General features: G+C 49.9%; 9 protein-coding genes across 9 annotated transcripts; 3 read left to right on the top strand and 6 right to left on the bottom strand.

Annotated features, from left to right (window-relative positions):
• Positions 1–223: 223 nt before the first annotated feature.
• Positions 224–695, bottom strand: POX_b02176 (uncharacterized protein; the record flags this gene model as incomplete). The annotated part of the gene is made up of 3 exons (XM_050111091.1): positions 224–435; positions 497–517; positions 575–695. The coding sequence occupies 3 exons, from the start codon at positions 693–695 to the stop codon at positions 224–226; spliced, it is 354 nt and encodes a 117-aa protein (XP_049971437.1).
• A 3,554-nt stretch (positions 696–4,249) lies between these two features.
• On the top strand, positions 4,250–5,315 carry POX_b02175 (uncharacterized protein; the record flags this gene model as incomplete). The annotated part of the gene is made up of 2 exons (XM_050111090.1): positions 4,250–4,588; positions 4,650–5,315. 2 exons carry the CDS (start codon positions 4,250–4,252, stop codon positions 5,313–5,315), a joined length of 1,005 nt encoding a protein of 334 aa, XP_049971436.1.
• A 1,711-nt stretch (positions 5,316–7,026) lies between these two features.
• POX_b02174 (uncharacterized protein) lies at positions 7,027–8,336 on the bottom strand (the record flags this gene model as incomplete). Its single annotated transcript, XM_050111089.1, has 2 exons — positions 7,027–7,950; positions 8,013–8,336. 2 exons carry the CDS (start codon positions 8,334–8,336, stop codon positions 7,027–7,029), a joined length of 1,248 nt encoding a protein of 415 aa, XP_049971435.1.
• A 104-nt stretch (positions 8,337–8,440) lies between these two features.
• Positions 8,441–8,737, top strand: POX_b02173 (uncharacterized protein; the record flags this gene model as incomplete). The annotated part of the gene is made up of 1 exon (XM_050111088.1): positions 8,441–8,737. One exon carries the CDS (start codon positions 8,441–8,443, stop codon positions 8,735–8,737), a length of 297 nt encoding a protein of 98 aa, XP_049971434.1.
• Positions 8,738–9,344: 607 nt separating this feature from the next.
• On the top strand, positions 9,345–11,432 carry POX_b02172 (ABC1 family protein; the record flags this gene model as incomplete). The annotated part of the gene is made up of 3 exons (XM_050111087.1): positions 9,345–9,752; positions 9,832–11,171; positions 11,255–11,432. The coding sequence occupies 3 exons, from the start codon at positions 9,345–9,347 to the stop codon at positions 11,430–11,432; spliced, it is 1,926 nt and encodes a 641-aa protein (XP_049971433.1).
• Positions 11,433–11,836: 404 nt separating this feature from the next.
• Positions 11,837–13,109, bottom strand: POX_b02171 (Cytochrome c heme lyase; the record flags this gene model as incomplete). The annotated part of the gene is made up of 3 exons (XM_050111086.1): positions 11,837–12,095; positions 12,195–12,874; positions 13,032–13,109. The coding sequence occupies 3 exons, from the start codon at positions 13,107–13,109 to the stop codon at positions 11,837–11,839; spliced, it is 1,017 nt and encodes a 338-aa protein (XP_049971432.1).
• Positions 13,110–14,025: 916 nt separating this feature from the next.
• Positions 14,026–16,629, bottom strand: POX_b02170 (uncharacterized protein; the record flags this gene model as incomplete). Its single annotated transcript, XM_050111085.1, has 3 exons — positions 14,026–15,684; positions 15,772–16,355; positions 16,437–16,629. The coding sequence occupies 3 exons, from the start codon at positions 16,627–16,629 to the stop codon at positions 14,026–14,028; spliced, it is 2,436 nt and encodes an 811-aa protein (XP_049971431.1).
• Positions 16,630–19,032: 2,403 nt separating this feature from the next.
• POX_b02169 (uncharacterized protein) lies at positions 19,033–21,580 on the bottom strand (the record flags this gene model as incomplete). Its single annotated transcript, XM_050111084.1, has 6 exons — positions 19,033–19,721; positions 19,777–19,799; positions 19,861–19,985; positions 20,055–20,365; positions 20,470–20,976; positions 21,526–21,580. 6 exons carry the CDS (start codon positions 21,578–21,580, stop codon positions 19,033–19,035), a joined length of 1,710 nt encoding a protein of 569 aa, XP_049971430.1.
• A 974-nt stretch (positions 21,581–22,554) lies between these two features.
• POX_b02168 (Ubiquitin-conjugating enzyme) lies at positions 22,555–23,516 on the bottom strand (the record flags this gene model as incomplete). Its single annotated transcript, XM_050111083.1, has 3 exons — positions 22,555–23,278; positions 23,348–23,427; positions 23,490–23,516. 3 exons carry the CDS (start codon positions 23,514–23,516, stop codon positions 22,555–22,557), a joined length of 831 nt encoding a protein of 276 aa, XP_049971429.1.
• Positions 23,517–23,810: the final 294 nt, after the last annotated feature.

Below are 23,810 nucleotides of genomic sequence, written 5' to 3'. Positions count from 1 at the left end.
AGGAGGAGGAGGAGGAGGAGGAGGAGGAGAGGTCTTCAATGACCCCAATCCCTTTTTACCTGTTAGTGTTGGTCCCGGCATGTCAAATTTTCAGAATAGATGCCAATTGCAACGGGGAAAAACAAACAACTGAGAACTTCGAATGGGGGTTCGCGACGAAGATTTTCATCCAGTGGAAATGAAACGATCAGGCAGAATTTGGGTCAAAGACTCACTCATTCTCTCACTCAGAAGGTTCCTCCTTTACACGAGGCTCCGAAGGCGAGCGGTACTCTTCCTCAGCCTTCACAACCGGAGAGGATTCCTCCTCGGCCTTGATAACCGGAGAAGATTCCTCCTCAGCCGCTTCAGCTGCAGAAGGAGTAGCCCAAGCCCGAGAAGCCATTTGTGGAGGCAGATCCCCGGAGGGGCCCGCCGGGGTGCCTGGAGGTCGCGCTATCATCATAGTCAGTAAAATGATATTTCGAACAAAAGTGGCATAGAAGATACAACTTACAATGCCAGGCGAGAGCAACCCCTAGGATTGAGTCAGTATCACTTGTGGACGTGGACAGACTTGAATCAGACCACTTACGAGTTGGATCTGCCGCTCGATCGCGGCATAGTACGCCTCCACAGGACAATGGGCCCTCACATGGCCCAGAACCCGCAAGCGAAGCAACGAAGGAGCCTCCGAGGGGTTTCTGTGATTGCATAAAGCCTCATTAGTGCCTGCAACTTGACGGTGTTGCTGTACTTGGCAGGGGAGACAGAATGCTTCAGATCACGGAATGGGAGTCTTTTGCTACACTACCTTTACCCTTGGCCACGGTTTGGCCTCCTACGTCCCCCCGAGCCACTTGACCCCTGTGCTGGAGACATTTTCCAATAGTGAATTGGGATGGGTCGAGAGCAGAAGAAGAGGGTTGTGGCTGTGGACGTTTCCGTGTGAACGAGGAGGCGTGGGAAGCAGAGGAGCAGAAGTGAGAATTCATTTCTGAAATGGATGGTGGGTTCACTCCAGCAGGACTAGATAGCCCTAATTTAAACAATCGTGTGCTCTCATATAGGGTATATGAAGGCACGTGGTGTTGAAATATTACGGAAGCTCAACAGATTCGCAAGGAAAGACAGACAATCCTGCTCACGAGGAATCATACTATCAAAGCGAATATCAGGTCAAACCCTACCGAACATGATAATAAAGTGAAAGAAATTGTGATTTGAAATGAGAGAGAAGTTGATAGATGAAAGATTATATTAAATTCAGCTCAAGGGCTTGAAAATGGGCTGGTGATGATGGTAGCAGCAATGACTCTCGAGAATATGGAAATAAGATTGAGAAAAAATACGAAACAGTCTTCGCTGATTATTGACCGCATGGGCAGGTAGCAACGTATTTCGCGTCAGTAACAAGTAATACGAGTCACAAAATCATCACAAGCTTAATCCGTCGCTTCCTTATTGTGACAGTGGCTCCATCGTAAATCATACACATGACATCGCCTTCGGCAAAATCCCAGTATTAAAATCTGCCTAACAAACGAGCATAAGCACTGGAAAGAACTGATTCCTGACCCCTGACTAGCAGCATACGGTTGGCACATGCATGAGTCAAAAGTCTTGGAATCTCAATAGCCCAAACATGGCCTTCATTCATATATCTAAACCACGAAACTTTTGTTCTTGATATGCAAGGGTGGTGACAATTATAAGCTGCTTTTCTTGGAATCAGGGATAGTTTCGAATATGTCGCATGAATCTTCAAGGGACAGTGCCACTATTAAGTCCGATCCATCAGTTTCTGGTTGATGATGCACCATTGAATTAATTTTTTTCCGGTCCTAGAACGACAATCGGTACCTTCAGTGAAAGATCAGTACCCAGTCTCATAGACGATGAGCAACTAGTGACACTGGAAATCCGGAGAAAGTAGAGTTTTCTTCATTTGGTCCTTGAACCTATTCCTCGGATGTTAACCAGATACTTTGAGATAAATTTCCCGCTACTTGATACCAAAGAAATCACCCATTAAATGAGAGGAGATCTACGTGGCTTAGGCTGCGGTCTTGTGACCGTCTTCAAAATGAAGAATGGGGACATGAAAGCTGACATATTAAATGAACCCCTAAAGGTCCGTCGTCGGTTTTTGAAAGGCTTGCTTTGAGAGCTCACACGCCTTGGCTAACCAAAAGCCTAATCTACTGGTACCCAGAGCTGTCGGGGAGGACCGTTAGGCTTGATGATGACAATCTGGTAAAGGAAACTTCGATCAGAGTAGTCTCAATAGTTCAAACACTTCGATGACTCAGGATTAAATTCGATGCACAAAGGAGTCCATAGTATTGGAAGATTTTCAACAACTCCGTGCCTAGATACTGTGTTGAAATCTTGAATACCTTGTGTCGTCAAAAAAAATCTCTCTAACTTTTCGATTTCACCGCTCAAGTCCATCTTATTCAGTATAACTACCGGAAGACCTACGGGCAAGTCAAGTCGAGGGTTGTAGCAGGAACAGAAACCTCATGGTCTGGATTTGACTATGAGTTTCGAATGAAATCTGCTTTATTCCAATATTCAGACACTCGGTTCTTGGCTTATACGGGGTACAATGCGCCTGGCAAAGTCTTTTTTTTTGTGGAGATGGCAGCACCATCTTTGACTCTCTACTCAGCATCCGTATTGATAGAGTGATTATTGTCTCTACGCCTTTGGCATTCCAAAGACAAGGCAGGCATGTAACAAGCTTTGATATTCTGTGCGACATCTGAAACCACTGTGGCCCTTATAGGTTTTCGCAGAAGATCCTCATTCATGCCTTTATCTATGGCCAGGAAGCCCAGGAACCCATCATGGAGAACCGGCAGAGACAGGTGGCTTATCACAAGCTCGGACCGTCCTTGAAAATTGAACTTAAGATTGTGGGTATAAGCAATACTATCAGCGAGTTTACAAAGCTGATGAACGCCCTTAAAGCTTGATAGTTTGTAACCCATAAGGTAGTGAGTCACAGACCCTGACATCAACACTAACATCTAGTCTTTCTCCCTCAAACTCTCTCTCATTTTGCCCTCATTTTACTCTCATTTCACACTCACCTTTTAATAAAACTCAGCTCACTTAACTCCCACATATCATGGCTATATAATAGAGTTTTTCTTTGGTTATTCACTCAAATGTCTCTCACCTCACTCTCATCTCTGATGGAAAGTTCACTAGCTCTCATTATTTAATTAACAAGGACATTACTTCGCCTCCGGCTTTTCAACCCGATAACATCGTGAGAAATGAAAGAAGCAAACAGTTGACTATATGAGTAGACATCTAATCTGCATCTCGTCATGTTTCTCGGCTTCTGCTCTGATATAGTCTACGGTCCCATGAAGCATTTTTTCACGGTGACTAGGTTCAAGTGATCTCCCTTACTCCTCGGGGCCTCTTTCCTCCAATTCAACGAGCTCTCACCGTTTACCATTTAATTACACCCGTTATACGAAGCAATCTCTGACCTTTCTTGTATAAATCATCTTCTCTATTCATTTCTCTATCTTTTCTCTCCATATCCTCTCTTCAGCCTCGTCATTCTCAGCAACTTTGACTCTTCAACATTTCCTCCAACGTCTTCCCCCTGTTCTTTCCGCTATAAAACCCCCTCTCTGATTATATTTTTTACTTCTAACTCTTCATCCCTCTCTTCAAAATCTTCCTCTTCACCCTTTCTCCAGTTTCTTCTCCTCATTCCCTCTTTTCAGCCACTCTACTTCTAGCAATTTCTGCTCTTCAGCTTTCCATCGATATCTTCCCTTCAATCGTTTCCCTATAAATTCCCATCTCTAATTCTTTCTACAACTACTTCTCTTCATCTCCTCCATCTCTTCTGCATTTCATTTTTAACCACCCTCGACTCTTCAACTTTTACTTCAACTTCTTCCTTTTGATCGTTCTTTTTTCAAATTCTTCGCTCTACTTTCTCCCCTTTATCTTCTCTCTTCACTCTTTCCTCATCAATACCTTCTATCTATTCGACCTCTATTCGTCACCATCTCCGCTCACCCTGTCCGGCCTCTTCTTTTCAATCAACTTCCTCAAGAGGCAATGCAGATGGATTCGGTGTCCCAACGCTCGAAGTCGTCTGGAACTTCCACGAAAGTCTATTCAGGCTGTTCCAATCCTCCTTTCGAGAAGTTCGTGTTTGTTCCATCTTCGAGCGACCCGTTCCGTCGGTTTGAGACAGTGATGCGTCCCTTCAAGAGACTTCTTGAGAGGGGAAATGCAAGAGGATCGCGATATCTTGCTCGTTGTGTGCGGTTGGGATGGTTTGATCACCAACCAAGGCGCATTTTTGAAGCTGTTTCGGCTTCTGCCATCTCGAATTTCGATAGTCCTCCGGATTTTGGCCGAGGACTTGGATGATAGAGACTGGCTGGGTAGACCCCGGCCTCATCTTTATGATGTGGACCCCCTCCAGGTCTGCGAGATTTGGTCAGGAGACCGTGACCTGGAGGACATCAATGTCAGATCCAGCCTTCGCTGGTCAACATGCGCCTTCCTCAAGATTGTTCCTGCGATTGCGTCAACAAAGATGGCGTTGTCATATGACCTATCAACAGTAAGTGCTGAGCTTGAACCTCGCCTCACTCGGACTTGAGAGGTTACTGACATGAACATAGCTCCACGAGTTGACGAACAATCGGAACACCCACCGCTGGGCCAAGCAGCCGACCCAGTTTCCGTGCAAAGAGGCCGACTGTCCTTTACTTTTCGAGACCTCGGACAGTCGCGCGGTGCACTGGAATCGGGACCGCCGGCCCAGGACTGAGGAAGAGATGAAGCTCGACCTTGATTTCAGGACTTGTCAATTCTGTGGGCGTACCTTTGCCAGAGGAGATGGCAGACAACTCCATGAACGAGAGGCATGCCCACAGAATCCGGACATCAAGCGAAAGTCTTCGCCACCGTCAACGGGCCTGAAGCGCACAAGACGAGTGCAGAGCCCTTCTCCGACGCCTCCCCCGCTCGCTGAAGGCGAGGAGCGCGCATACGAGCATTTGCCGGCGGAAGAGCGCCTAATGTTGCCGAGGATCGACATTCATGACCCGGTCATATATCGCCGTGAGTCATTCTGTCGATACCCGGGGTGCGATGTTGTGAGGCGGATCGAGCCCACAAAACATCTGAGGCATTATTACCAGGTGCATCACAATTTTGTGATGGCAAATTTCACCACGTCGCTGCACAAGCAGGACGAGGAAGAACACGATCGAGGCCGACAATGGCTGGCGACGTGCGCGGTCCGCGGTGTGGTCGGAGACCCGCCGCGTATTCGCAAAATGTGACCCCCGGCGAGATCCACAGCTGAGGGACGAATCGATTTGGGTCCGGTTCCAAAGAGTGGAACACAGGTTATCCAAATCAAAGGACATAATTCCAAGGGTACATACCATACCCCTGGGCTTTTATGTTGACATTTCTTAACGGGCTCCGAGTCTATGCCCCCCTCCAGTGGTTATGGCTTTCACCTCATCGTGGTACCGCAGTTTAGTAGTCCTTGTCGAGGACGAAGCCAAGAAGAGCCTATATTTGCTTTCGAGTGTGTCGTTTGGTCTAATTGAGTGAAGTGGTTCTATTGACCTTTTTATATTGGCGCTGATAGTCCGATTCTCTTGCACATGCTCGTTCAATACATAGACCGGTCCAATCAAAATGATACTGAGTGACTCGTGAAAACTATAAGCCCTACTACCATCTCCATATGGATGTATTCTAACAGTCTCTAAGCATAATTATTATATCTGAGAAATTGATTGCTTTATCTGGGCGTGCTTTGGTCAACTCGGACATCTTAAGACCAGGTGATCTCGCATCCTCAGAAGATACTTTTTTCGAGAGAGTTTGGGAGTTCTATTGCAGCTTTATTCGGTGTCTGAATCCATGGATCAGCGAAGCCTAGGAGGCGTATCTCGGATCGATTAGGTTGTTCTACCCCAAAGGTCTTCTCATTAAGCTGCGAGGCTTGTCACACCCTAGGCTGGATATCCGAGTAGGACATAAAAGAAAGAGACACAAGTGTCACCGAGTATGAATCCACAGTGGACCGACTAGGTAAGATAAGAGAGAATCCGTGATATTGGAAACAAGTGAATGAAATAAGCGTCAAGCATCAATGCTATGATGCTTTATTTGGTTGCTTGCAACTGGAAACAGTCCACGCTCTGGGGTTGAATTGACGACTCAGAGTGTTCTCTGCGCTGCTCACTGCAAATAAGCTCAAATTCAAGAGCTCTTAACAAAGAAGTTGAGTCTTGCACTAAGAGCTCACTTTTAGTTAGAGCGCTCCAGATGACTCTTGACTTGGAAAGCTCGATGCTTTCAACGGTCAGATTTTCTACATCCCTACACAAATCTCTCCTGCGACTCGTAAAATATTAGTCCAAGATTCAGTTATGTTGAGGAGTGTTACTACTGTCGGGTCGTTTTATGTTCGAAATTCGAGCGAGTCAACGGCAGATTTTCTATTGACCGTGAATATTCTCGTACAAGTAAGAATGTAGAAGGATGTGAAGTAAATGATAGCTTAAGAAAGGAAGAAGAGGGAGCTGGGGGATGAAATACATCAGAGACCATGGTGGAGAGCCAGAAAAAGAGAAGGGAAAACATCAAATATTAGCATAATATGCAGACAGCCAAGACGCTAGGAATGGTAGATAGCGACCAGACCAATCAAATATGCCCACTTGGGAGCTTTCTCAAGAGCGCTGCGAATGGAAATCTTGATGCTAACACGTATCAGCTCCTGGAGTAGAGAATATTACTTCATGGTATATAGGGTCAAGGGGTCTTTGGAGATGTGTGGGGCTGGTTGGGAAATGAATGCTTCGAAGAAGCCATCTGGATACAGTCACTTCAAGGCATGAGTTGTTCAGGTAATGCGAAGAAAGTATTGAAATAGTGACGCATCCTCAGATGCAGTGGATGGTGCTCATGGTCATGTGATATGTTATGTACAAAAATTGCGCCTTTTCTCGAACGAGGCTTGTCTGGTCCTCATCACCATGTCTGTCTGCACACCTTTTCCAGTGCATATGCGCGATATCGCTCCAGCAGATCTGTAGCGTCCAAACCATTGGGTGCCAGCTCGGCCGAGTAATGTGAGACCAGTCCCTTGCCATCAATGGTAATTTTTGGATGGGATCCGTCGGATGCAGTCCACGCTCTCGACAACTCGTCGCCGGAGTTTTGAGCATACACCCCCCGCAAAGCCGCCGCGTCTTTCCCCCAGAAACATCCAAACGTGCTAGTCACCGCCTCTGGTGGATTTTTCCACAGAGGGAATTTGTATCGATTCAATGTGTCCGATTCGAGGTGGTCGAGAAAAGAGTAATGGTGCTGCGCGCTCACAGTCCATTCTTGCGAGCCCGGGCCCCTCTCGAGGCGTATAGACGCCGCGATAGGATCACGATCACTGTCTTCTTCAGCCGGCAGAAGCCATCGGTGGCCTTGGAAGGGGGGGCTGAATCCCTTTTGCACAATAAACTCGGCAGGCCCGTTCCATTGAGGAAGATTTGATGCATGCCAATCCATGCGATCCTGAGCGCTTGAGCGAGAGTCGTCCTCGGTTCTGTCTAGCTCTGGAAGATAAGGTAGTGCAACACCATAGTGGTTGTGAAGAGAAGATAGTACACCTTCGCTCACCACATTTGCAGATACCATCAGAGCGTCAGGATCCTCCAATCTCGTTTTGACGATTGTTGGAATGGTGTGATCCTCAAAGAACACGGTATCTCCGTCAATACGGATGTACAGTACATCCGAGCGAGTGAATAGCCAATCCATGTCTTGTTGTGTCGGAGAGATGGCATATTCGGGAGTCTGCTGAACTAGTGCCTCAAGCCACCGAAGGCTGACAGTGTCATCTGTCTGTGGAACAAATACCACTTGATCTAGGAAACCCTGGTTATGCACCAAATTGTTCTGCACAATCGTCAGTGCCAGAAAGTCCCCGTTCCCCCCCTGCGAACAGCTTTCAGACTCACCTGCAGGTAACAATCCAAAATCGCAGTGCGCTCGTGATAGTGAAATGGAACTAGCGCCACTATCCTGAATCCCTTCGGCTTTGGGAAATACTCTGAGCCTCGCGAGAACGCAAAAAAGGGAGAGACCTCTGTGTTGAAGAAGAACGATAGCAGATTGAATGGTAGCAGCGAGGGATTGCAATATCCAATTATCGATAAAACCAGGCTCGTATAGATGATGACGCCCCACAGGAAGCCCTTGATCGGGTATCGCTTCCAGAGGAGGTGAAGGTCTGAATCTTCCTCTATCGTCTCGACATCATCCGAGTTCCGCAACGAACCCATGTTTATGAGGCCCAATATGACTCGGTCAGAGTAAGGTGAAGGATGTGAAAGATAATGGACCAGAAGTTTCGTTGTGGAAATCGCCCTACATCTTGATCATTCGTATGCCAAGCTTAACCAACCTGGTTGTTCCCGGTAATCTCGGTCCCGTTTTCGGGACGGCGGATCTCTCCACCAAACATGAGCAAAGCCATCTTTCAAGGCTGGAAGGCGATCCGGATCTCACAATCGGCAAAGGATTTGCTGGGCGCACTGCTTCTTTGCAAGCAACGAAGCTTCCGGAACCAGAAAGGGCTCTCATGTGGGAAGACGGAAAAAGGGATGATCGGCATGTCTGGAATGCGGCGCCCTCGATGGGAAGACTTGGCTTCTGCGCCAATGCGCCCGATCACTTTCTCTGACGATTTTCTGCCTGAGTAAATAGTTCCTAGTTCCTCAAGACTGTGGGTATTTTTCTTTCTTTTCGACTGTGGATTCAACCCAGCTCCAGCACCTCTCCTTCCGTTTGGACATGGAAATCTTCCCTTTTTCTTCTCCCCCTCTCTCCACGTCCTTATAACTTAATCTAAGCGTGTACATAGGTCTATTAAGCTACCAAGTCCATCGATCGAGCTCAACATATCTTGCAGCACAGTTGAGAATCTTTGTAATTTGCACGTCAGGATGATTTGATGTCTATCCACTGTCCGATTTCCACTCATGTCTTGTTGCATGCCGCTTGGTCAGTTTCTTAGAAACGCCCACTCGCCTTAGCCGTAGTGGACCGTCTGCCCAATCGGAGTTGATCAGCCAATCAATGCTTCCTCGGCCCAGCCGATGCCGATGACGTCGCAACACGTGCTTGTGGGTTATCGGCCTGTTATCGCGTGTGCCAGTCGCTTTCACTCTTCTCATGCATCACGACCGATCATGAGGGCCGTCCTATTAGGCCGGCTCTGTTTACGGCGCACCTTTACACATATCCCAAGGCAAATATTTCTCAAGCCATGGCGTCCCCCGACCAGACGCATGCCTCGCAGGGCGCCGGTCATCGGCGCCCTGATGATGGCCACCCTCACACCCGGCGCGTTCCTCAAGCTCGCAGAAGAGTCGGAGGGAGATGAGGTGACGACGGAGATGCAGATGCTCGAAGCTTCTCGAGAAGAGATTCGGAAGCAAGTGCCCAAAGATGCAAGAGGGTTGAGAAGACTCTTCCAGTCAATACGCGTGTTCTGGTACTACTACGTCTATGATCCGATTGCGACGGGATTCCGTTTTCTGCACCTGGCGGTGATCTTTGTGCCTGTAGTGATAACGGTTCCTGTGATCTGGATTGGTCGAAAAATCGATGGCAAGAGCAATGCACAGACGGGCACATTGTGGTGGTACCGATTCCTGGTCAAGGCGATGGAGCGTGCTGGCCCCGCATTTATCAAAGTGAGTTGTGCATGAGCCTCTCGGCTCATTTTCCATCTGTATTCGAAGTTTTCAACATACTGAAATTGAACGGGTCTAGCTTGGACAATGGGCGGCTTCCCGGACCGATATCTTCCCACCAGAGATGTGCAACATCATGTCTTCACTTCACTCTAATGCCCCGGCTCACTCACTGGCGGATACAAAACGAACTATTCGCAAGGCGTTCAACGGCAGACGATGGGAAGACATCTTCGAGGAATTCCACGAGGAACCTCTCGGTGTTGGTGCAATCGCTCAAGTCTACAAAGCGAAGCTCAAGCCAGACTTGGCCACGAGTGAACAAGAACTCGAACAAGTCCCCAGCACTTTGGGCGAGAAGATGCGCAAGAATGTGGATGTGTTGGTCAAGAGCTCACCGCAACGGGTCCCGTCATCTTACGTCGCTATCAAAGTTTTGCATCCCCGGGTCGAAAAGATGATTCACCGAGACCTGCGCATCATGGGCTTCTTTGCATCTTTGATCAACGCCATTCCTACTATGCATTGGCTGTCATTCCCCGATGAGGTGAAGCAATTCGGGGAAATGATGAAACTTCAACTGGATATGCGAATCGAGGGGACGAATCTGGTCATATTCCGTGACAAGTTCAAGATGCGAACCACGGCCTGGTTCCCATATCCCTACCTGGACTACACTACACGCGAAGTGCTGGTGGAGGAGTTTGCGCAGGGAATTCCCTTGGCGACTTTCCTGGATATTGGTGGCGGTGTCTTCCAACATGAGATTGCCAATGAAGGGCTGGATGCCTTTCTGCATATGCTCTTGATTGACAACTTTGTCCACGCTGACCTCCACCCCGGGAATATCATGGTCCGCTTCTACAAGCCCAGTGAACTCGACCTCTCCTTGCGGAAAAAGTCCCGGGCCACCAAAGCTCCAACCCGCGCCGAGGTCGACGTCACCGATGCAGTGCTGGAGCGATTGCGACCGCATCTCGGAGACAAGTCCGAATGGGAGTCTGCCCTCGCTCAACTGAATGATGAAGGGTATCGGCCTCAGTTGATCTTTATCGACACGGGCCTTGTCACCCAATTGAACGACCTGAACCGACGAAACTTCTTGGATCTTTTCCGAGCAATCGCCGAGTTTGACGGCTACCGAGCTGGTCAGCTAATGGTTGAGCGATGCCGTACGCCGCATGAAGTGCTCGACCCAGAGGTGTTTGCGCTGAAGATGCAGCATCTCGTGCTCAGTATCAAGTCGCGCACATTTGCCCTGGGCAACATTAAGATTGGTGACGTCCTGAGTGAAGTCCTCACCATGGTCCGGGGCCATCACGTTCGATTCGAGGGTGACTTTGTCAACGTGGTCATCTCCTGTCTTCTTCTCGAAGGAATCGGGCGGAGCCTGAATCCCGATCTTGATTTATTCAAGAGGTAAGTCGCACGTTCGCTGAGAAGATGTACCGTGTGTCCTGTGCAACACCGAGGCTGATTACATTTTCTTTCCATTCGCACAGCTCACTCCCCATTCTTCGACAACTGGGCACGGGCTCGACTTTCTTGCAGACTGTGCGATCGGGTGACACTTCGATGCTTCGGGTGTGGGTCGGTTTGGAGGCTCGCGGTTTACTGCAGGCCAGCATCGAAAGTGTGGAACGATGCGTCAAGTACGACCTGCTTTCTCCGAATATATGATTCCAACGTCGACGATTGTTGCCGGATACGACAGATTCAGTGGGGCCGAGTGTGGCGACTGAGAGACATTCAAGATAATGCCAAATGTACAACAGATGACTTAATATTGGACATGGAAAAGATCACTTTGCTGGGTATTAAGACAGATCGTATTCACACAAACTTGGTCCGTTTTTTTCACCATTATCATCGTAAAATATACATGCATTAGAGGGAAAGGGCAAAAACAGATGGTGATGCAAAACAAACCGGCAAGGCAGAAGAACTTGAGAACCCAATAGAAGAGAGCACACACACAACATAACGCCCGGGCCATGTCTATAAACTGTACAACGGATTGAGTGGAGAAACTGGAACTGGCCTTTACGGCCGGTCTGATGGTGATGGGGGTATTTTTTTTTATTTCAATGGCCATGACTGGGACCAGGTTCACGAGCGGCACCGCCACTGGCTCGCCACCAGACGTCGCCTCCCCATCGCATCAGTCGCTCCACCGCAGCGGTGGGAGAGTCGAGGGCAGGACGAATATCAAGGTAGAAGACGGGCTGGCCACTGGGCTCAGGGTCACCCGAATAGTAATCGATCACGTAGCGAACCTCCTTGGGACCGGAGGGAGTCTGACGCTGAACGAACCAGTCGTGGCGGTCGAAGGGAGGAGTGGTCCTAAATGGAACGGAAAAAAAAAGACAGTCTAGTCAGTATCTATCGATGTGACAACAACTTTCTAATCATTGCAACACCTGTCAAACACGGAGGACTCACTCAAACTTGGATGGATATACCCATCCCAGGGTCTGAAGAATACGAGCCTTAGGAGTCAACTCCTTTGGTCGACCCTGGAAACGGATCAATCGAGGCTCGCTCGCCTGATCGATTTGCCCCGTCATTTCCTCCTTCATGAGCTGATATCCCAGATTCTCCTCGCCGCGTCGGCATCGCTCCCATCCTGCTCCAAGACCCTTGGCGAAGGTGCGTTCCCAGCCCACAATCTCGTTCCATGCACCTTCGTTCAAGAAGTTGTGCACTGCAACCATGGACTCGACGGCATCCTGGGGCGTATCGGTGTACCCCTTGCGCAGCATGGCATTGTACATCTGTTGCGCAGAGGGATACTCCCAATTACCCTGGGAATCTCCTCGCGGGATAGACGAAGTCTCTCGATCGACCGAGAGATCTACGGTCTGCTGGGGCGCACGCTCCTGCGAGATGGAAGCGAACATGTAGTTCAGCGGGTTCAATTTGGACAGGGTGGACTGTTGGGGAGCAGCGGGCTCCGACGGAGCGGGTGAGTTGGACGAGGGCTTTGCGCCAGTGACTGCAGCGAAAGGCGAGTCCTTTGCCTTGTGCATGGGACAGTTACTGGGAGGTTCGGCGGCATTTTGGGTGACTACAGCAGGTGGAACGGCGGGCGATGAGCCAGACTCGTGCATGGGACATCCAGGCTATTTGCAATCAAAGAGGTCAGTTATCTTTCTTTCTCCTGGGGGCTTTTTTTCATTTTTTTCATCTTTTTTTTTTTAAAAAAAACAACAACCATCTTTTCGGTCTCGTTTTCCATTCAGGAAAAAAAAGAAGAACGGTTGGAGGGAAGAAACATACTGGAATCGCCGCGCCAGGCGTCGTTGGGTGCGGCGGAGCAGGCACCTTTGACTGTGAATCCGCCCAAAACCAACCCATATTGTCAAAGGGTCAATTTATATTGCGTGCGAAAATGGAGAAGAGAAAAAAAAAATAAAAGATTACTTGTCGGACTAGAGAAGGGAGTCTCGAAGCGCAGACGCGACAAAATGTCGGAAACGCCTGGGAAGAAAATCGGGAGATGACATAATTGTCACGTGATATTACTCGGCATCCCCGATGCCGAAGTATATGAAAGTATCCCTGGTTGTATGCGTCCTTGGTAGTGAACAGTCTGTCACTGAGATTGAGCCTTTGATCTTTTTCTTCATTTAATTGGCTGCTGGCAGGAATTTCTGAGACTTTGGACTGAGAATATATATATTTTTTTAACAGAAGAAAGTGACAGACATGCGACAGAAGAAGTAGTTATATAGTCTCTAGACGAAAAGCAAACCCCGAGTGGAGAGCGCCATCATCTAACTAGATCAACTCGTTCCGTTTTAGAGACCATGCCTTTGGTGTCCCCAATTTGCTAAAGTGAGGTAGAAAGCAACCTTGAATGTTTGAGAAGCTATCATGGATTTTTCGGAATACATTCGGATAGAGGCTTTAGTCTGGGTGTGGAGATTACCATGTAATCAGATATCGAAATTGGGCGGATGGGGTTGTGTCAGGAACTGCTCAGTACATCAGTATTTTTTTAGGAGGAATAGCGGGTGTTTTTTGGAGTAGGTAGTATTGGTTGCGATAGTTTGTAGGTTCATAGGTCAAGATGACCCCCCCCTACTCGGGTCCAGGTAGACTGTTTGACATTTCTATCGCTTGGGCTTCACCAGATTGGAGTCCCCTGAAGACGGGGCAGAGTCATGGGCAGATTACACAGAAGTACAACGATTGATAACGTCTCTTTCTTAATTGATCGAGACATCTACCCTGCTAGATGGTTATGCCAAGGTCAACCCCGCTCCTCACATCATGCAGAGCCATAGACCACATCCGACATGCGGCTGCTCGGCGTGACTGCCAGACGAGTCATCGTTCCTCCGTAGACGACGCCTTCCACCGTTGTGTTCTGCGGCGCCCAAAGCTTGAACCGAGCATTCCATCGATCAGGCCAAGCGCCAAGCAGACGAATCTCATCACCGGCCGTAGTCTGCAAAAGTTGTTCCTGCAAGCCAATCGATCCGGAACCGTAGTGATTCATATCCGGCGCCCAGTCAAAGTTGGGCCCCTTGAAGACTGGGAATCGGAAAGTGGTGCTGTCTGCAAACCTTTCCTCGGTCATGTTGGCTGCCATGTGGGTTACGCCCATTCTGGCCATCCAAATGACATCCTGTTTCCAGCCTACATTCGCCTTAAAGTCCTGGGTTTCGGTGTCGTAGTTGTAGGTGTCCAGTGCGATGGTCAAATTGGGCAATCCGAGGCCAAATTCACCCCAGGGAAAGACCGGGTAGAGTTGAGGTATTTCGGAGTTTTGGAGGCGGCTGTAGGCAATGGCGGGTGCGATTGTCGTGTGGCCTTGTTGGACGCGCAAGGGAGTTTCTGGGATTCGCTTCAGATAGGATTCATAGTAGGTGCTGTTTGACAGTTTAAACTGGTCGACTTTCAGGAGATCCTTGATGACTTTTCGCAAGCCCGCGATTGTTGATGCGGGATTGTATGCGTTTTTATACGTCTCGGCCCCTGAGGCTGGATAGATGATCAGTTGGCCGTCGCCATTGGCACCATTCAGAGACCACGCGTCCATGGATAAAAGATTTCGCTGATAGTACCGGTCAAACCAGGCCAGCTGGCTTTCGATAAAATCAAGATACGGGGAGACGTCAAATCCTGAGTAGAGATTGGCTTGGAGGATCATGTCTGCAAACTCGTTGGCCGTGTCTTGTAGAAAGACGAGCCATGAGCTCCAGCATTCACCCACTGGGTAGTTTGCAGGACGCTGTTGCTTGAAGCGATATGAATTGCCGTCATACTCATACACATTTGGAAGACCGCTATTGTCGATCTGCTCGTTGAAATGTGCAGCCGTGACATTGAAAAAGTGGGAGGCAACGAGACGTGCGTTCCCGGTGATGCGCCGGTAGAATTCAAACTGCGCTTTCATGACATCGAAATCGCCTGAACGGAGCAAGGGCCAGTAGAGCAGCCGTTGATTCTGGGCCGTAAATGTTCCTCCTCCCCAACGACGGTAATCTGGAGTCCAATGCTCATTTGGATCGACAAAAACTGGATCGAATGTGTGCATTCCCCCATTGAATTTGGTGGGCCATTGCCCGTAGGCGTTGCAACCCATCGTATAGCGCCAGAGCTGATAGTTCTTTCCGACCTGGAAACCGGGGTCGGTCATGGTTGCGTTCTCATTGATAATGATATAGGAGCGATCCCAAAAGCGATGCCACCAACTGATGGTGTCTTCCATTGTGTTGGTGAGCGCATTGTCAATGATCGACTGTAACCCCTTCAACCAGTCGGCATGGCTGCTGGTCTGATCCTGGTAGAGCGCTAGTTGAATGTTGAAGGATTTCATCGGTCGTCTTGTCAAGAGAGTCCAAGCTTTGAATGGCGTATTCACATACGTTCCCTTGCTCGTGTGACCGGGTTGTAATTGCGGAGAGTACATCCACAGTCCAAACTAAGAGAGGGAGCACAGTGAAGCGGATCAGTGACGCTGCCTGGACAGATCCAAATCTTCTTCTGGGGGAGATGAAACAAGACCGACCTCATTGTCTCGCATGGGCGTGTAGAGCTGATCCTTGAACTTGCTCAATTGCTGCTGGGCTGTCTGGAAATCCCACAGTGGTAATTTCTCGTTTCGATGGCTCATCAATATCCCCCTTCGATGGTAGGTGATCTTGTCGGCATAAGATGTGATGTTTGGATATTGTGGCGCCACTCCAGCGCCCCATGATGATTGAGCTGTGATGAGAATTCGTAGATTTTCCTTGTTAGCCAGCAGATCCTCGACTCGCCCCTGTAGCGCGTGATAACACTGCTCACCTTGTTCACCCTGGCGCATTGCGTAGTCTTCATATCGCCAGTTCTCATAGGATGCGGTGACCTTGATATCGATAGCGCTTTGAATGTCGGCATGAATGACGGGATTGTGGACATCCACCCACAGATTGACCACGGTCTGGTGGTCGCCGGTGAAGCGGACATATCCGTCGTTGATGACGAGACGCTGCTCGAAGAAGCCACCCGTGAAGGGATTCGGATCAAATGCGAGTCTGACTCTGCCCAATTTCAAAAAGGAGTTGTTCTCATCGAAGGTGCCGCTCTTCTGAATATAAAAGAGGATCGTCCCTGTCATTCACAGAGTAACGTGTCAGTGATGAATCACATGATACTCTCGTTTCGATGAATCGAGAGAAGAGAATCACCCACCGTTTTCAGACCACGCATTTAGTCCGATATCCCCTCCACCAAGTGGCATCGAGCCCGCCGAGTTCTTGCTTGGAGTCGTCCAGACCACATCGTACGAGTCTGGTAGGGTCACCGCACTGACCGAGAGACACCAAAGATGGAGACTGGACACGATGAGGGCCAGAGGCGCCCATCGACTTGCACTGATCAGCATTCTGCCCAGCTGACTTCACTTGCAATTGTTGCAAGACAGCATGACCATGCGTCTATATTGATCGTGCTGGTATTTGAATGCTTCAAATGGCCCCACATTCTATGCTCATCCTACCAGCACCGGGGTATATTGGATCCTCTTCACCCATGGAGAGAATGCTCATCATGGTGTGATGTTTGCCCCCTCCTGCCACCAATTTGATTGAGGGGTATCTGCAGCCCCGATGTGACCGCAATAGCTGATTTTGGCAATGTGCATCATCGTGCTGCTGCTGCTTCGGGAGATCTTCCGCGGGGTGATTTTGTAGGTGTCGCCAGCGAAAGACCACTGGGCAAGTTTTCACCCCTGCAATTCACCCGAGAGCTAAGACAGTCTCGATTTCTATATTTTTCTATTTGAAACTTTTTCTTTTTTTTCCCCTACGTTTGGCCAAGGCTTTGGACTCGGGAGAATTGGGATAATCTTTGTCCTGCCTGGAAAATACCCGTGGTCAGAGTGTACCAAAAGCCGCCAAAGATGCGAGCTCTTATTAGGCTAAAGTCCCCCAATAGGTAGAGAGATCGCCAGATTGTGATCTCATTCCCCCGGATCTACACCATAATCCCTCGTCTCGTTGCGTTGGGGTAATCTTTATGCCCGAGGACCAGAAGTTTCGTTGAATATTGTAATTCTCGGAAGAATGCACCAGGTTAGCATCCAAGCAGTCCAGTCAGCACTGTCAAGTCGCTGCAGAGGAGGACTGGAAAATATTGGAAAACATCAAATAAGATGAAACATAGCATGCCAAATAGATCAACCTCGGCAAACAAGGAAGAGAAACGCAAATGACCCAGTCAGAGTATCCTCGGACCCGTCTTGGTCCCTTTCGAGTACAAAGTAGACTATCGGGACGAGAGATGGATCATCAAGACGAGGTGAGCCGCGGGATTGAGAAATCTCCGATTGGGAAATGACCCGACAAGTGAGATCGGGATGGGGGTTCTCAAGAGAGCAAAAGGTGGAAAATGCACAACTTTATGACCTACATTGGGGAGAACAGCCGGCAAATTTGATCCGTCGTGATGTCCCGGATGACTTCCCTGACTGCTGAACACCTTTTTCAGACTGCTCTACTGCATGTACCGTGAAGAATATCTATTGAGGTCCGTTAAATGGCAAGCTTCAATTCGTCTCCGACTGCCCGGGCGAACGGACAGGACAGGGCTCTTTGCTTGTACGAGCATGGCTTTCATGCAGCAGAGTCCAGGCTGCTATCTCTCGCTGGACTTAATAAGCATACCGTCTTTCAAGGTTGACATCCGTAACAACACCACCTAGGTCGCGGCTCATTTCTAGAGAGATTGGCTATGGTGGACGTGTTGTTCCTCAACTTGATCGGACAATTGGATTCCTCGCCCCCGGCCGGTGAATCACAAGCTCATTCAACGAGTCCTCTCATGTTCAGCAGTTTTTTTATGTAATTCCCTGTGTAACCTCTATTTCCTCAGGGATATATCCGGCAAACTTTGTCGCTTACGTCTTACAAGAGACTTCAGGGATGAGGTGGAAGCATTTTAGAGAAATCTAGATATGACCTGGGAGGACGGGTGGACTCTCCATGCACATGCCTCCGTAGAGCGAAGACCCTTATTTGAGTAGCCCCTTCTAAAGTATCGCGCTAGACAGAATCAGGATCGAAGACACCGTATTTATTTTTGAGCTATGAGATTTGTTCTACTCTTCTCGAATGTTAGCTCGTACAATTCACTTTTCAAAGCCTGTCACAGGTCCACAGCTCGCCTGTTTGCCACATCGGAAAGGACAGTATCCCAAGATTCAAATATGAAGAACGCACAGATGTGGTATTTTGACACAAGATAGAAAAGTACAGTCGCTGAGAGAAGCCGATACAAGTATGTGGTAGTAAGGATGATCCTTCACGGATTATCAGATAAACAATGAAGCTCTTTTTGAAAACCGACAGACTTTTCATGTTACAAGTCGTGTGGAGGCCGACATATCTGGGCAAGGCTTTCGAGTATATCAATCAGTAGCACGAGCCCAGGCCGGTCCGGTGTATCTCACACGGCATGGGGTCGAAGAGGAGGCAATCCAACCTAGTCCAGCGTGCAAGTGGCACCGCCGACGTCTGAAAATTGTTCACGGCGAGAATGCGGATCTGCTGAAATGACCCTTGAACAGGGTAAGCCTCACGGGAGATGTCATTCGGCGTATGATCCGCGGGTCGTGGAGTCTGGCCAAAATCCCGTCGTATGCCAACATGCAAATTGGATTGCTGGGCCAACTGTACGAGGAAAATGATCTAACCAACGTCGGAGAGAACCAAAACGAAGCAGCAGGGTATCAAAGTTCACAGACGAATAAAGAAACAAGTATCCGCATGGGCAGCGGGATCCAATCGTACTATGTGTCCTCATCCGGTACCACTACCTCGGCAGCCACCTCGTCCCAGATTGTCCTCCACTCTTCGCCATGAAGGTGGCCGACATAAAAGTAATCGGACATGATTCTGGAGACCTGGTCCCAGTGATGCCAGTCGCAGATCTTGGCGACGCGGGCCAGCCGCTGCACAAACCACTGTCGTTCAGGGTACCCGGTCAAGTTCTGGGAGGCCGTGAAGAGAGCCCAGGCAAAGAGTCCGTAGTTTCCTTTGGGCATGGTGTGCAGGAGGGAGAATGGGCAGTCGTTGACCGCGTTGACACAGTGGCGTGTGAGAGCGCGGCCAAGACCGCAAGAGGGCGGAGCGATGATGAGGAATTTGTTGAGAAAGGTGATGGTGGCCACTCGCGTGAGAGCTTCAATGGGATGTAAGTCTATGGGTTGCGAATGGGGATTTGGATTTTCAGGGTCGTCAGGGTAGATATAAGCGAGCAGTTGATGTTCCACAGAGTGATTGAGTGAACTGAAGAATTGATGATCAGACGGCATGAGAGCGCCAAGATTGATGTGTGCGGCCAGGTTGTAGAAAACGAGGTCTCGGACCATGTAAAGGATACGAATTAGTGGGAGACTGAGCGCCAGGTTGGAGAAGAACCCAGACCCCGTTTGATGGGTGATCGATGATATAAGAGGCTGGATTCGGCGTTGAACTTCTGGAGATATCGGCGGGAGATCCCAAGCGAGGGGAAAGGGGTCTGGCGAGGATACCGGACGCAGCCTTCACGTCGGTGCTGAACTCGTGCGTTAGAGACTCATTCAGATACTTTACCCCGTCAGGACTAGGACACTTACACGACAATGGCCGCCCACATGGAAGTTGCCCGCATCTTTTCGTGTGTGATCCCTCCTCGCAGGTCTACCATCCGTTTCATCCCCATGAGGTGAATCCGGGACTCGTCGTAAAATCCACCGATGAGCTGCAGCGAAATGAGCATGCGTCCTTGACCCTTGACCATAAATTTCGGGGAAATGACAAGCCGACATACCGCGCCATTGAGCAAGTTAATGATAGTGTCAAACGCTTCATCCGTCAATGCTTTTTTGGGATCGCTGATTTTCAAATTCATCTCGTGGATGCATTTTGCCCTCATGGAGCAATAATCAGGATCGTTGGCAATGAAATTCGAGCGAGCCACGTCCATGCCTCCCAAGTGAGCTGATGACAGGACCGCCCGGTGGGCAGCGCTCATGCACATGAGACCGTAGAAACTGCCCGAGTCCGAGAAAGAGGATCGAATCAGAGCTCTCTTTGCCATTGCCGCCGTAGGAAAACTTGTTGGCACCAGGACAGATGTGACTTTTGGGGGGTTGGGGACCGAGTATTAGTTGAGAGTCGGTGTGCCAAAATGGTTGAACATTTCATCCCTGAGCTCTGTTGGCTTGTGAAGGCGTGGAACTTACAATGATGGACCAGGTAAGCAACCTTGTAAGTCAACTTGCTCGTTCCAGGAGTTGTGCAGAACGGTGCGATTGACCATGAGCTGGGCAGTGCTCGAGGACCGGAGGTCGTCTGGAGTGAGTCTGCATGGCTAGCAGCCCGTTTGGTAGATCGATCTCGCCGCGTCGTAGAAGATCCACGACGCTTGCTCTGGACCTCAACGCTGGATGATGTTAAAGAGCTTGATGACGGCGACGCTGATCTTAGAACTAGAGTCTTTTCCGTTGGAGAACTGTCTTTGCCGGTGCGCGATTTCGCCGGAGCGCCTTGATTGCTGCTATCGCGCCTTGCTGTTCTTTTCAACCCGGCTAGTCTTTCTCGGCGGCGCACATCTCGCATCACATGAGAGCGGATGGCTTTGCGGGCATTGGCATCCTTGATTCGTTTGGACGTCAAGTCATCGTCATGATCTATGAAAGTGAACGTGGGTCTATCTAGCGGAGCGTCGGATGTCGATCCAGATTGATTGTCTGCGCCTCAAACATTAGTCACAATAGCAAAGCTTGATCGTGCAGATCTCTCGCTCTCTCCCTCTATCTCTCTCTCTTTCTCTCGCTGTGTGTCTGTCTGTGTGTGTGTCTCTCTCTACAGGGCCAGCTCGGGGATCTTTGGCCCAGTCCATATGCCAAGGGCGGCGCCACTTGAAGATCAAGCATCAATCTCGATTAATTCTAATTGCAACCAATCGAATCATGAACTGATCGAGAGTTTATCCCGAGAGGAAGGAAAGGTTAGCGGGACCCGCCATTCAGCCACCAGCCGGGCGAAGCGCCAGGCTAGTGTTGAGTCTTTGGCTGCTCGGCTGGAGCCACCCTCTGCAGTCCTTGCGAAAGGACAAACTATCCATCGGCGCAGATATGAGGGGGGCACACTTCAGGTGACGCGCGGGGGATCTTCAAGCGCCGCCTCGGCCCCCCCCTTCCTCGGCAATCTCTCACTTGTCCAGGAGGTCCGCGCCGGGGGAAAATCGTGGTGGGTCTAGCCCGGGAAAGGGTGCAAGGGAAGTCTGGAGCACAAACCTGAACGGGAAGTCCGAGAGTCTGGCGCAACGCTCTCGGACTGCGGCTGATCCATCGTTGGGGCCCAAGGGGCCTAAGCCAGGGTGTGCGTGTGTTCGGATGTGTGATGTGTGCGACTGGGGATTGGAAGTCGGGACGCGATAGAGTTGGGCAGCACAATAAATCGGAGATACACCGTCGAGTGCACCAGTAGATAGGAAAAATATTCCGGAGAATGAGAGGGGAGCAAGAATACAAGAACTCAAAGCACGTTCGTCCAAGAAGAGGAGAAGGAGAGGAAGGAGGAAAAGGATGACGGGCGTTGGGAAAGCCCGTAGCAGATCGATCGGGCCTAAGGTCTGTTCATGGCTTTGGTTCGGACGAGCGGTGCTCAGTGGACTCTGGGCAATGCGCCAGGTTGACAAAGCAGGGCGACGTCGAGAACGAAATGGCCTTGGCCTCGCACAGTGATGCAAAGGAAGTCGTCGAATAGGACAGAGAAAAGATGGTGATGGGGGTGGTGGTGGTCGCGGTGGTTGCCCAGCCTCGCTGATCAACTGGTGGTTCCCCAGCGATCTGCGGGGAATCGGTGGGTAAGCTTCCGCCCGATTCAGCAGCTTATCTTTTGCGACACCGAATTCGAAGATGCACACAAGCCCACTTTAAACGTGAGATGGATTGATCTCAAACGATAGTAGTGGTAGGGCATATGAGAGAGGCGGTGGTGCTGGAGGAAATGTCGAGGGACTTGACCCGAGACAACACGTGCAGAAGGATTGTAAGGAACGGCAGAATTACAAGGGAAGGAGTGAGTCTATCGCAACACGACAATGAAAATTGCAAGAATCGTCGTAGCGATTCAGACGTCCCAGAAGCAGACATCTGGAACTGTTTCTCGATCTCGAGATCTTTGCGAGGCGCCTTCCTAATGCTGCAACAACTAACCACGTGGAAGGGCCAATGATGACCCACACAGGGGGAAAAGAAATACAAATACATGAAAGAGATGTCTAGTAACCAGCCCAGCATCTATCGTCCCCTAAAAATATCTCATCCTTGCACGTCATTGACCAGTCGCGATACCAGCGCGTAACCCAGCAGCATTGCCAACCCAATCCAGACTCGGTTGCGACGCGCCCAACCTTGCCCGGCCTCCCGAGCGACCTGCCCGCCTTCCATCACCGCACCAAGCCCAGCAGCGCTGCCTGTAGGACGGCGACGTAGGGCGCTGGTCTCTGGGGAGCATTTGGTGGGTGCATTCGGGTCAGGCAGGATCTGACCAGTGGCCATGTCAATGCGATGCTCTTTCATCCAAGCCACATTCTCCTGATCTAACTCCGGCCATTCGGTGCGGAATTTGAGACCGCCATCGCCTGCTTTGACATTGTTGATTCCTTTTGTGGTCTTGGTCACCCCGGGAGTGGCGCTGGCCTGGGATCCTCCACCGGTCGAGTTCCACCAACGCGATCGCGCGGCCAGGACGCGACGCTCACTCTCAGAGGCGCTCACACTGCCTGTCGTCATCTCTTCACTCGTCATAAAAGAGAGCAGCCCGATGAGAATGGTGGAAACCTCCCATGCCGGGTTGAACGATTTGGGGTGAAAGTCGCTGATTGAGAGACAGAGTCGTGTTGAGGGCTGAAAGCGCCCACTGGGGGTGTGCATGCGAATGGCGGGAGGTGCGAAGGGATACTCGGGAGGGAACATCAGCGTTCCCCAGTATTGGCCATTCTCATATGGGGTGCCTGGAGGGCCGGTCAGGATATAGTGCCATCTGGGCAGACGTCAGCGCCGGGGGTGGTGGAAGTTGGGGAAAAGAAAACGTGTAGTGGTAGTGACCTACTCGAGAATGTTCGTCTCAGACGGATGAGCAATGATAAAGGGCGGAGGGTTCTTTTGGATGTTTTGGTATTCGCGAGTAAGCTACGTAGGGCGATTAGTCTCCGCAATCTACCAGGCGCATAAGGTAATACCGATTCACTCACTCGCTTGTATGCCGCTTTTGTCGCCATCTCTGGATTTGTTGTATTTGGCGAAAGATAGGCCAAGAGGAAGCAATTGAATGAGAGTGAAGATGCGATCAAGAATCCAGAAGTATGGCCTCAGCTGAAAAGACACGGTGATGGAGTAAGTGATTGTGTTGAGAAACAATCTCCATAAAAGAGGTCGAGGGAGGGGGGCGGGCGCAAGACAGTCGCCGCTCCGCGGCGCTCGTTCCGACTGTCACGTGCCCATCTCCATCATCCGACGCGCGAGCAAAGGCTTGGAACAGCCACGCAGAGATATTGGCCATTGCAGCGGTCACA

The sequence above is a fragment of the Penicillium oxalicum genome, chromosome II (assembly GCF_001723175.1).
Source record: "Penicillium oxalicum strain HP7-1 chromosome II, whole genome shotgun sequence".
NCBI classification, from domain to species: Eukaryota; Fungi; Ascomycota; class Eurotiomycetes; order Eurotiales; family Aspergillaceae; genus Penicillium; species Penicillium oxalicum.
This window is presented reverse-complemented; position numbering and strand designations above follow the sequence as displayed.